This window comes from Bombyx mori, chromosome 11 (assembly GCF_030269925.1).
Source record: "Bombyx mori chromosome 11, ASM3026992v2".
Classification (NCBI taxonomy): Eukaryota; Metazoa; Arthropoda; class Insecta; order Lepidoptera; family Bombycidae; genus Bombyx; species Bombyx mori.
In genome coordinates, this window is record NC_085117.1 from 449,587 (window position 1) to 463,143 (window position 13,557).

Sequence of the window (13,557 nt, forward strand, 5' to 3'; positions counted from 1 at the left end):
TGGCTCCAGCAAGAGTTGTGCTTCGCTGAACCTACTACCGGATCGGAATCGTGACCCACTAATGAGACTGAGAAACTTAGAATTTTCTCCATCAAACTCTTTCAAACATGTATTATCAGTCACATATCACACGACTTGATCTTCGTCCCATTATCCAATATTATATGGGCTCAACACAGCGAACTGTCTTAATAACTGTTAAGCCTATGGTTGTCAACATAAAATTTAAACTGTCAGAGTATAACAGTGCTAACTTTAAGGGTTTTAAGTTAATTATAAAAAAAATATAGTGAAGTTTTCATATAATTTATTATCATTTCCACAAAAAAATAAAAATACATTAATACAAAAGCTTACAAAACATTTTTAGCGAGTAATACGAAAAATACATTGAAGGTTATCTCCATCTAGAACTGGCAAGTGAACACCGGATTCTCTACTGTTGTGAAACTACCTCAATTTATAAAGGGGCATGTCATCGCTGCGTTATCAGACAAAAAATCAGTAACTACCCACATTGGCACACAAATTTCAAAATCACTTAAATTCTATTCGTAGCTTCATTTGGAATCCAAAACTCATCGGGTAGCGTGTGATCGACAATTTTTAGGTCACTATATACGCCGCGCAATGTATGAATCGATATGAGAACATTGTACACTGCGCGTTACCGTGTAAACAACGCGGGTAGGCACGTTGTCTCAAAAAGGATCGACGCGTAATCAGTGTAGACGTGCCTTAATGTATTTGACATTTTATTTTTAATTTCTAAAAACTACTAGTGATGTTACGTTAATAACGAACTTATAATTAGGGCTGTAACTGCTGTGGAATTTTCGCATGGTTGATGATATTAGGCGTTCTGGAGCGACATCTCTGCGAAAAATATAAATAGCTCGATTTATTTTCGCGAACCTCTGTTGTAGGTTAATAAGTGAATATTTTAAATACATTTTAATTTAATTACATTTTTTACCGGTGCTAGGACGTCTTGTGAGTCCGCACGGGTAGGTACCACCGCCCTGCCTTATTTTTCCCGTGAAGCAGTAATGCGTTTCAGTTTGAAGGGTGGGGCAGCCGTTGTAACTATACTGAGAACTTGGAACTCATATCTCAAGGTGGGTGGCGCATTTACGTTGTAGATGTCTATGGGCTCCGGTAATGACTTAAAACCAAATTGATCGTTAGGTCATTTACATCTTTATGAAATAAAAAGCAGTGTTCTTAAAGTAATGTTTACATTAAAGTCTTACTTCTCTGTAGTCTTCTTCGGCGATTACGGGAGTGAGGAGTTCCACCCTCCTCAGGGGAGTCTGTTCTTCATCGTGGATCAACTTGTATACCTCCGAGTGCTGGAGATGATCGAGGGAGACGGGTGGCTTCTCGTATTTCATGAAGTTGATCCTGATCAAGATTTACGCATAGCTAATAACACTAATTACAGCATACCGGAGTAATAGGGGAATTCATCATTGGTCCAGGGGTAGATGCAGGGGAACAACGATGGATGAGATTCGAACACAAAAAGCTTTTACATCTTCTTTGCGTACATGGAAACGCTTTACGAATAAACTTCAAGTTTAAAACTTCAAACGGTTCAAAATCAAACGTTAAAATTAACGAAGCTTTTTAAGCTTTTTCGGTTATCTACATTATAAAAGTTATTATTGAAAGGGTCTTTACGATTTTTTAGTATTAATTTCTTCACGATATTTAGTATCTAAAGCTTGTCAATTAAGAAAAACACAGTGGCCGCAGATTTCAGTTATAAAGTCTGAAAGACAGAACAGTATTGTATCAGAGTAAGATCTGAAGTTGGCTGTTTGAAAGGTAATGAAGTCTGAGATAATAAAATTCAAGTTATGGCACCGCCCTGTGTTTATCCTGCAATCTCTGTAGGGCAATGAATAAAATAGCTCTAACATATCAAGCTAAAACGAAATAGCGTTTTTATTAGCTGCTAACTATAAGCGCTTTAAAATTAAAATAAAAAGCTAATATAGTTATCGAAAAAAACCAACTTTTTAGATTCGAACCTGCATCACGGGTCCTATTGGTGAAACGAAATGTTAATGTCTTCATAAAACAGCACAATGTTAGTTAACATTGTTCTATATAACAACTTTTTTACTATACAATTGTGAATAATGAGATTAATGAGGAAGATTGACGTAGAAACAAGCGCATATCGCAAACAATTATTTACATTCATTCCTCTATGGAAGTATGTTAATATCTTTATTACTTGTATACAATTAGTACGTTCTTTAACCGCATTGAATAACCCCGCCCGCGCGTAGCTGAAATAGCCCCTAAACTATCAACGAATAGGTAGGGAAAAGAGACAAAAAAAGATTGAACAAGCCCTCTTTTTTTATGACTGGTGGTCCGGAGGCCTTTGGACAGGTGGGCGAGCAAAGGCTCAGCCAGGAGGGTTGGGATTTGCTAACAGCTGCCCAAGCGCCTCCGAAGGAGACCTAACAACTCAAGAGCAGCTGCTTCGCGAATGAATCTACTACCGGATCGGAATCGCGAACCCTAATGTCCGGATACAACGAGACGATTCCTTCAGTTATTTGTTTAACCTTTTAACTACGATGTAGGTCACCGGTGCCCTACGCGGCGCACTGAAGTATGATTTCTGTTACTAAGGCATGGGAATATCTAGTAGACTCTAAGAGAGACGAATCCGAATGATAATGAGAATGAATCTGCTTCTAAGAGACCTAAAGACTAAAACGTACATTAACGAACAAAAGTTAGGCAACCTGAAGCCTTAGTGACAGTAATGGGCATGATTACTTCAGTGCGCCGCGTAGGGCACCGGTGACCTACACACCAGTCAAAGGGCGACGAGCTATTAGCGAATTCTTTGTTAATGATTTTGTTTTGGTGAGAAATACAATTAATTTCCTTATTCGAAAACACTAATCAAATCACTTTATAAGATTTCATTCACATTGGACTTTCGCTCTGTTCTGGATCGCTAAAGAGTCGATATAAATACTGGAAACTTCATACACATTCTTGAAATTTACAGCACTAATTTTAATACTGGAGTAAACTTAATTCATACTAATTAAAATCACTATGTTAATCCACATTGCGTTTCCAGAGATTTCTCTTGTCATGCACCATTTGGCTTTGGAATTAAGTACCCATCTCGAATTATCGACGCTATGACGAGGGTTGAGTACTCCGCAGTAGCAAGCAGCTTGGCTCTGCTATTGTCACTGTTAATGTCTATGAGCTACGTCGACCCTCACTACTGTAAAACTTTTGCAAAACTTTATCTAGTTTCGTTTAAGCTTTTAATTATAGCGTCATGCTAAAACACAAAAGCGTAAAACTTACATAAATTATTTTATTGTACATCCCTATGCGGCTGTCACGCAGACTATGAAAATCGACTAAGTGACAATTCGATTCTCTGGAATCAATGAAAGTAATCTATGCATTCATTAAACTTCAATGTTTATGGTATGTATATTGGAGGGCAAAAGTAAGAAGCACCATCTCAGTTTAATAGAAAGTGTAAACTGAATGGGAGCCAATTAAGATGGCGCCACAGTAGCAAGTGGAAGGATATTAAAATTAGCGCCATAAAATAGCACACTTCACTTCAACCCGACACACTTCGCTCTGTTTAAAGCTGCTATATTCACATCATTCCCACTTCCTACACTAGCACTATTTCGGTGAGTCTTCCAACAACAACTCACTGTGTACAGGCACACTTCAACTTGTCCCCTATACAAGATGGCGCTCCTTACCTCTATACTCTATAATGTGTATGAAAATGTGTCCGCCTAAAAGCGACCGCTTAGTGCAACGTCGCATTGCTGAAGTCCATGGGCGACGGTAACCACTCACCATCAGGTGGGCCGTATGCTCGTCTGCCTACAAAGGCAATAAAAAATAAATAAATAAAAAAGCTAGTGGCGTCATTTCGAAAATGGCGACGAAAGTAATTATATTAAACTGTTGAAATCAGCACTCTTCGCTACGGCTGCTACATTAATATCGCGCGATATGCCACTTGCGCTGATGATTGATTCTAGAGCTGTAATGTCCGCTCACAGCTTGACACTGTCTCATCTCATCCCAAGCTTATGACACTTCACTTGTACCAACCCATAATATAACGTTATAAATACAATAAAGAGGTTTAAACTGTATTTATGAGCGATTACCGCCATTATTAACAGTAATTAATCACGATTTACTTACAGTTTAGTTTAGTTTATGTTATTATAAAATTGTTATTAGTAATAAGAAGCTTTTATTCTACGTCCGGTGCATTCGTGTATAGCGATGCATCATTGTTCGAATCCCGCAGGCGGGTACCAATTTTTCTAATGAAATACGTACTCAAGAAATGTTCACGATTGACTTCCACGGTGAAGGAATAACATCGTGTAATAAAAATCAAACCCGCAAAATTATAATTTGCGTAATCACTGGTGGTAGGACCTCTTGGGAGTCCGCAAGGGTAGGTACCACCACCCCGCCTATTTCCGCCGTGAAGCAGTAATGCGTTTCGGTTCGAAGGGTGGGGTAGCCGTTGTAACTATACTGAGACCTTAGAACTTATATCTCATGGTGGGTGGCGCATTTACGTTGTAGATGTCTATGGGCTCCAGTAACCACTTAACACCAGGTGGGCTGTGAGCTCGTCCACCCATCTAAGCAATAAAAAAAAAAAAACTTTAATTAATATTTTAGTAGATACTGTTTTGATGTGTAAATATTTCAGAAGATGTTTTGATGTTTAATTTATTGTTTACAAACACAAATGACTGTCAGAATACTCAAATATTAATAAGCATAATTATTAATAATAAATTATGTTATAATTGACTTTAATACTTTTATTATTACTTAGGTATTTTAATTGTTTAACGCAAACAAAGTTGTTAGCGCCATCTATTATCAGACTGGCTAATGATAATGTTTGTTTCAATTAGTTACACGTAATTTATGTAAAATAATTTACTTGGAAGCCACGTGAACATCACAAAAATATTTATTGTAAATATTAAGCTACATTTCACGAATTGTTTCGCAGTAATTTCATTTGTTTGTTTATAAGAATTTTTATTTGCCGTTATAACCCAAAACAAAATGGCTAACTATGTAAACAATTAAACATCAAAATCCTGGTTTTTTTGTTGTTTTCACGCAATATTAACTTTTCATAGGATTGTTTTGTGTTTTCGTAGTGGATCGGTTATGTTGTATTGTATTTTCATAATGGATTTTATGTGTGAAAACCATGATGTAATGCCGCCATCTTCGCGACTTATCGAATTAATAATTTAGCGCGGAATGTATTTTACATACCTACGTTGGCTGGGATGTACCTTTGTGTCTCCCCATGGCCAGATGTCGTTCCAGACGTCAATCTGATAGGACAATGAAAAAAAAAGGACTTTCAAACACACAAACAAACACAAAATGTGATGAGGTTTCTAAACATTTTTTTTTTTTTTAAATTCTATTAATGCTATATTAATCTATGAAAGCGCTTTGTACTTTTATGAACCATATGAACATTATGACATGACTGCCGCCACCGGTCTTGAGACATGACCCACATGAGGTCGAAGCCTCAAGAGTACAACAGCTTTAATTTACACATTGTGATTTGGAGGTGGATGTAGGGAACGAAAAAATAACACTGAAATAAGACAAACATATACGTCTATTGTATTTAACTTACCAAAGAATGAGATAGAATATTCTTTGTACTCTATATAGGTACATACTTCCATCTCATTTGCGCTGCATAGACTTTATCGCGTTAACAGTGCAAGCAAGCTAATTTCGGAGACAGGTCGAATAATGGAATCTGGAAACGCATTGTGGTTCCTAATACTCTGGTATAAAGTCGAAGGGAACCTATCAAGCAATTCCTCAGACCATTTTCCCTCGTAAAAACCGTAACAAACAGAGAGAAATTTCACTAGCTCGGAGGCGCTAAGCTGTTTAACTGTTAACATGTTTGTTTTTATATACAGACTCGTTCGGTCGAACAAAACCATAGACCAAAACCCTGTAAATAAACATTTGACAGTTTTAATGACATTTAAATTGGCGCGAAAAAGAACGTACTAAACATTAACGCATTCTTCATATTTCAATTTAATATTGATTCGTAGATCGCGAGCCGTCGATAGATCGACTCTCAATTAGCACGTATAGAGTGCGGAGCGTCGGAATATCAACTATTGCGCGGTTCGATTATAGATATCATATTGTATCAACCTGTACGGACATTGCTTAGCGCGTGCAAATATAACGCGTTTTTAATAAGGCAATTAACATTTGTAAATAACTATTTAAAATTATTTTGCTGTGAAATTTAGTAGCATTAATTGTGTTTTTTATGTTAAAGTATTTTTAAGGTACTTTTTTTTCTTCAAAAAAATCCTTTAGCAATTATTTCAGAATGAGTGAAAATAAACTCAGCACTAAAAGAGTTGAAATGGGTCCATGTAATTAAGGACTTTGATTACATTCTTCTCATTTATTTGTCTAAAATCTTTTCTTTCTCTTTTAAATTAATAACTATAGCAAGCTTATAAGAAAAAAGCATATCGACGCTTGAAAGGTTAACCTGACTAAGCGACAATGCGTGAACTTTACAGTAGACTAATTTAAAGTTGAAATTAATTTAAATTATACAAGAGACATATCTGAAAAAAATTCTATTTTAACGAATCTAGCTGTAGGATTGAAATGATTTTAATAGACCTAGAAATATATCTTTTTTGCGCATCGAATATGGTTATTGCCTATCATTTATGTACAAAGCAATTATTGTCGCTTAGTCACGTTTGCCTTTCAAGCGTCGATATTGTTATTGTTTTTACGAAACTTCAAAAACGAAAGGGAAAATTTTAAGCGAATCTAAGTCTTGAATTGTCGGTGGTTAAAGTCGAAATTCCTATGTTGACCGATTGAATGTCCAAATCAAATTTCCAATGTACAAAGCGATCATTCTAGAAAACTATTAAAATCAGTCGTCGAAATTAAATTATATTTCTCGCGAACATTAAACTCGACTTTAAATCTTGTGGGTTAGGTTCGAATTTTATTTTAGCAACATTTAATTTATGATATATTTTACAATGAAACAATAATTCGTGACGTGTGTCGTTGTTTTTATCGAATAAGGCCGTCCATATACGTAGCTGCAAGCTTGACAAGCCGACATGAAGGAACATTGTTTACAATAAAAGAACTCCGGCACTAATTTCAAATTTAATTTTTTTTTAAGTTAAACTTTTTTTCAAAACTTCTTCAGTTATTTAAATGGAGTAAATATAATTGAAGTTCATTTAAAAATATCGATCTGTTGAATGTGACTAGGAGATGTGTGGAAATAGTAGTGCAAGGTAGAGGAGGAAGAGGCGACCGAAGAAGACAGGGATGGAGTGTGTGAATAACGATATGAGTGAGAGGAGTGAGTCTTGAGATGACGGCTGATAGAGGAGAATGGAATAGAAAAATTCGCTATGCCGACCTCACCTAGTGGGATAAGGCGGAGAGAGTGAAGAAGATGCTAATAAAAAAAATCTTTAATTACAAAGATAAATGTCGCGTGTTAAGCGAATTGTCGCGAATAGCCTTTCGCCTCTCTAGCCATCGCCCATCTAGGGCTGTGCTTGCAGCTTCTTATATGGAACCTTCAAGCTAATCACAAACAAAGAATATCATAGGCATTATACATTCACACATCACATAAAAGTTAAATGCATTGTAAATCTTAAAGCGCATCAAAACAGATTTGTAAACGGAAGTTTAAAAAATGTACATTAGTCGTAATGAAAACATTAATGATTCTATGTACGTGTCAATTAATACCGCTTTTATTAGCGCGTTACGTATGAGTGTCTGTGTATGTCGGAATCTTTGAACTCTTCCACCGACTCCAAGCCATCCGTTCAACTGGAACATTCGACCGCGAGTCAATGACCGCTTACGACGTAACAGTTTTATAACTACCCTCTAATCTAATATCTCGACCGGTATCGACACGATAACAACAAGATGAAATTAATTGTCACTTTGGATTGCTATTTAAAAGTCTAATTTTGTTAATTTTAAATTACATTTAAGTAGAATAGGGATCGCAGGGCATAAAATAAAATACACACGGTTCCAAAATCTTCTGTTATAACAATAATAAAAAAATAATTAGCAATTTTATTCCGCCTTGATCATTTTTAACCGTCTTTGCCATCTTCCTTTTTCTCTGTCATTCTGTCTGTCATTTACTTCTCCCTTTCTTTCCATTTTCTCTCACTCACATATTAACGACCCGTTCCATACGTTCCGTACTTACCAATCCTACTATATTTTTCTTTTTGGTGTTGTTCAACTCTATTATTGTGATCATAAGGGCTACGGCGGGTAGTAATCATACAGCGCAAGATATTTGTCAGATGCCCGAATCCCGCTCACGACATTATCAAGATAAGCTTGCATATATACAAATTCCGAACAACAACATTCAGACCGTCTGTCTACCGAGCAATATCACCCGCTCAGTGGAAGATCTTCCATTTGTCGTATACATCCACAGGTCCATTAATCCGCCATTTTAAGATACGATTTCATTAAATCATTAATTTCATTAAATAATCTTTATAGTTTTTGTTAAATATATTGTCATAGCACCACATGTTGTTACTGTAAATTATTGTCATGTACTGCACGATCTGAATTAATTGTAACTATTTTAATGTTCTCATTTAAGTGAATTTATGTAATTCTTTTGAGAATAAAGAATATCTTTAACCCGAAATTATTGTACCAAAATGGCGAGTTAATTAATCTAGCATAAATATCCGAATTTGCTGTCCGAGCGATTCAAAACTATAGACTCAAACGCCTTGCGCTTCTGATGCGTGCACTGAGATAGAATCATTAATGTTTTCATCACGTCTGCAATCCAACAAAAGCTATATCCAACGACAAACCTGTTATCGTATGTTAGAAGATCACTTTCGTATGTTAACCTATGAACATGACATGAATTAAATAACGGACAATGATAACATAAAGACTAGCGTTCGTACCATGGAGGATAGAAGTAAGCACCACCATCTCAGTGTATTAAAAAGTGTCCGCTGAAAGAAAGCCAATTAAGATGGCGCCACAGTAGCAAGTGGAAGGATTTTAAAAACAGCGCCATAAATGATTAGAGTAGAATATTCAATTAAGAAGGAAACTAATACTTCTTACGTAAATAATAATAAAGCAAACAGTTGTCATTTTAATTTTAAATCACGTAAAATATGAAATTTTTCAATAGGACACACTCCAGTCTGTTTAAAACTGCTATATTCACATCATTCCCACTTGCTACACTAGCGCCATTTGGGTGAGGCTTCCAACAACAACTCACTGTTTACAGGCGGACTTCAACTTGTACCCTATACAAGATGGCGCTCCTTACATCTATCCTCCATATTCATATGCACGCGCGGGAAAAGAAATTTCCTTTAACGTTTTTTTCCACAACAAATGCGGGTGCTAATGGCGCGGTTAAAGAGATTTCTCTTCAATCTGATACAAATCGACAATCACATTTTGAATGAAGACGTGCTCTTATTGAGACGAAGTTTCGTAATGTTATCGCGTTAACGCTACACCAGACGAATGTATCACGCAACATATTTCAATGTGGCCTTAACTTTAGTAAATCTTAGCGAAGTTTACAGCAATTTTTATAATTTACAGCCAATGCCAACCGCAGTGAAGTTTGCAATCAATTTTGCTTGATGTCAGGATAATTTTCATTGTTTAAAATGAGTTGTAACTCACTCTGAATATTTTTGTCTTTTGACAAGTAGTGTGCGATTGTGAAACGTCAAACGTCCAAAGACCACGTGTTCAGGCTGGTGGTAGGACCTCTTCTCCGTCCGTTCAGGTAGGTACCACCACCTTGCCTATTTCTGCCGTGAAGCAGTAATGCGTTTCGGTTTGCAGGGCGGGGCAGCCGTTGCCTACAACTCATATCTCAAGTTGGATGGCGGCATTTACGTTGTAGATGTCTACAGGCTCCGGTAACCCGTTAACATCGGGTGGGTCATGAGCTCGTCCACCCATCTTAGCAATAAATAAATAAAGAAAGCGCTTGAACATATATTGTGAGCTAATTACCACGCAAACTCACGTTTTTTTTTATTCTACAATATGAGCTGTATGACCACGTTAAAATATATTCGCTGGATTTTATCCCTATTCTCTATCATTTAATTTAACTACACTTATCAATCTAGTATTATTTATCTATGAAACAACATGAAGAAAAAACATACTACCCTACTTATTACATATTTATTTATTAAATATTAATCATAAAGTTTCTATATCAACAATTTTTACGGCTTAGTTATTTTTACGGCACGTTTTTAAGCTATTGCATAGCTTTTATCGCGGGCTTTGAGCGCCGCGACCGAATCAAGAAATTCTGTAACGAAAATAAAAGCTAACACCCCCCACTCCGCCTACCATGTAGCTCGCGTTCAACACATTCACACGTTGCGCTTGTGTAGTATTTGTGATTAAGCGCGCGGCGTGACGTCGCACTGCATGCGCATCATGAAAAGTCTGCCCATCTCTCTCTCGCGCGGTCTACCTTATGAATGTGAAGGGGACAGTTAATGTTTTGCTTTTGTTAATGTTTATAAAGATAACGTGGTTTTATTTTATTATTATTGTTTTAATATTAAATTATTATTATCTAATTATAATTGCATAAGTTGGTAAAAAATACTGTGCAATAGCTTTACCGCGGCAGTCCCGTGTCGCAACGTGTTGAACGGGAGCTACATGGTAGGTGGAGTGGGGGTGTTAGGTTTTATTTTCGTTACGGAATTTCTAGATTCGGTCGCCGCGCTCAAAGCTATGCAATAGCTTAAAAGTGGTTTTGTTGATACTACACAATACTATGTGAAGAAAGCTATGAGAATCTATTTCTAGGCGGATATTACATCGCTATCACTCCCTCCCTTATTCGAGTAGTGAGTGAGCGTATTTCACTCTAATCCGATTACAGATCTTTGGCTTCTTATGGGAGGGTTAACCGCTTCGTTACGCGTTACGGCGCCATTCTGTCTGGCGTCTCTTTCTCTCACGCACACGGCAGCGGTAGTGAGAACGTATGTGACTCCTAACTATCTATATATCTTTATCAATTCATGTTACAGTTTCCCTTACACTATCATATAAATAAAATTTAAGTAATAACCTAAGCTTCGTCTCAAGTTAAAGAGAATATTAAATAGTTCAACTTAGATTAATTTAAGTTATCACTTTTGTTGCGCGTTCCGAATCGCGTAATCTTTTTCATTGTATTAGTTTCATGAAGCTTTTCGAACTGATCACAAACATCCCATACCCCATAGCTTTTCCCCGGATGACTTCCAGTTGAGCATTCAGGGTCTCTTCGATAGCTCGCTCGTTGTAAACATCCCTGGGACCCCTCCACCGCTTCCCGCCGGGTAAAACTACAGGCCGATCCTCCGGGTTGAGCGGGCCGAATTTCGGCTTCGGTTTCCCGACCCTCGGCGTCGGATGCTGTCTGACCTGCCTCGACTGGTGTTCCAGCTCTTGAGCCTACGTTTTATCATACCCTAATTATCGTCGAAGAGTTTCGCGAGAACGTCTCCTCGACATTCGTATTAATTGCTCTGGTCCCAGGACCGGTGATTGACTTAACAGAGGCATTCTTGAGACACATTCTTGGACATAATAGTGCCGGTTGGACGGTTGTGAGTCAGATATACAAGAGGAGATTAGGGAACAAGACCTTATTGCGATAGAACGAGTAAGTTCAGTACAAAATATGCCACAGTCATGTCTTGGTTCAATTCAAAGTGGACCTTCACAGCCCATCCAAGGTAATTGTTCATTGAATAGGATCTAGAAGAAGTTCGTTGCTGGTTCTTCACCAGCTTACTTACTAAATATTTCAAGGTGTAGAATGGTGGACCACGAGAACTGATGACCTGTCGGAGGTCACAGGAATTTGCTGGATGTAGCGCAGGACCAGTCCTTGTTGTGAAACTTGGGCAGGCTTATGTCCAGGGGTGGACGTCTATGGGCCGATAGTAAGAGTCTAGGTCTTAGCATAGGTCTTCATTATTGAGCACTGATCAAAGTTACTGTTGCTAATGTAGATAGACTTACTGGTGGTAGGACCTCTTGAGAGTCCGCGCGGATAGGTAACAACACCCTGCTTATTTCCGCCGTGAAGCAATAATGCGTTTCGGTTTGAAGGGTGGGGCAGCCGTTGTAACTATACTGAGACCTTAGAACTTATATCTCAAGGTGGGTAGCGCATTTACGTTGTAGATGTCTATGGGCTCCAGTAACCACTTAACACCAGTACTGTGTGCTCGTCCACCCATCCAAGCAATAAAAAATAAGATAGGTGAAGGAGCTCGCAGCCCACTTGGTGTTCTGTGGTCACCAAGGCCCGTGGACATCAACAACGTAAATGCCACTACCCACCTTGAGACATGAGTTGTAAGTCCTCGTTTTTCAGTTGTAGACATTTTATAGTATAGATAGATAGAGTCCATACCTTCTTCTGTTTTTCGATCCTCAGCTGTTCCTCTATCATCTCTTGCTCTTCTTTCTTCATCATCTCCAGTTCCTCCCGAGTGAGAGTCGCTTCGACTGGTGTCAGGACCTCCTCTTGGATCACGGGCAGCATCTCCTCTATTCCAACTTGAGACGGCTCTTTGTCTTTCGAAGATTCTTGTTGGAGTTCTATCACACATTATATTTTAACAGCGTCTCAAAATTCACCAAATTACATTCAAAAGTTATCGACTTAATTGTAACAAAGAAGTTAATGTTTAGTAAAATATAAAAAAAAAAGTTAATAAAGTGCGATATTTTTGATGGTATTCGAATATTCTAGTTGATTAGATTATAGTCTAGATTATAATGATAGATTGTAAATCATAGAACCAAAAATAGGTGACTTAAAATAAACACGAAAAGAAGAAACAGATAACTAAGTTCTTTCTTATGGCACGTTGCGATCGATGTATTACTGGAAATATGACCAAAGGAGGGTAGACGTCGGGTCCTATGCAGCATGATGAGAGGATATGGTATGCCGACCCCCCATAACGTGGGATATGAGCACGCACAAGCTACGAATTAAAGTGACCTAAAGTCAAATATATCCTGAACGCGTATACTTATGCATGCTTAAAGTAATGATAATAACGAGGATCAAGTCACGCCTGGTAACAAACCTGGATTTCCTGTACTATGAGATTAGGAAACCATTAAAATAGGTAACTAAAGAACAAATAAACTTGTACATCGTACAAACTGTTGACCGTTCTGGGAATCGAACCCACAAACCTCGATACAGCAGTACAGACTATCGCCCTACCGAGTCAGTCCTGTTAGCACCCCAACCCAAATCTCACCTTGCACTTCCTCGTATTCATACTGCATCTTCTGCTCTTCTTGACATCTCTGTTCCTCCTGGAACGTATAAGGATAGATCAGCAGTCAGAC

The 13,557-nt window shown here is 37.7% G+C and overlaps 1 protein-coding gene across 2 annotated transcripts; it reads right to left on the reverse strand.

Moving 5' to 3' along the window:
• Nucleotides 1–290: 290 nt before the first annotated feature.
• LOC105841935 (uncharacterized) lies at nucleotides 291–12,691 on the reverse strand. Of its 2 annotated transcripts, none has more exons than XM_062670929.1 (4): nucleotides 12,602–12,691; nucleotides 11,414–11,631; nucleotides 1,254–1,404; nucleotides 291–876 (listed from the first exon to the last, which is right to left on the reverse strand). In XM_062670929.1, the coding sequence occupies exons 1-4, from the start codon at nucleotides 12,662–12,664 to the stop codon at nucleotides 811–813; spliced, it is 498 nt and encodes a 165-aa protein (XP_062526913.1). In that variant the 5' UTR covers nucleotides 12,665–12,691; the 3' UTR covers nucleotides 291–810. The 2 variants fall into 2 exon arrangements, with proteins under 2 accessions (XP_062526913.1, XP_062526914.1); XM_062670930.1 differs by lacking the exon at nucleotides 11,414–11,631 and adding an exon at nucleotides 5,344–5,405 and having other exon boundaries at nucleotides 12,602–12,688.
• Nucleotides 12,692–13,557: the final 866 nt, after the last annotated feature.

What these genes read in the sequence shown, in the direction of transcription:
- LOC105841935 (XM_062670929.1), bottom strand. Translation starts at nt 12,664, where the DNA reads ATGATGAAGAAAGAAGAGCAAGAGATGATAGAGGAACAGCTGAGGATC. An exon ending in ATCCGGGGAAAAGCTATGGG is followed by an intron (nt 1,405 to 11,413) that starts GTATGGGATGTT and finishes AATCTTGATCAG; the next exon opens with GATCAACTTCATGAAATACG. An exon ending in CCGAAGAAGACTACAGAGAA is followed by an intron (nt 877 to 1,253) that starts GTAAGACTTTAA and finishes TATTTTTCGCAG; the next exon opens with AGATGTCGCTCCAGAACGCC.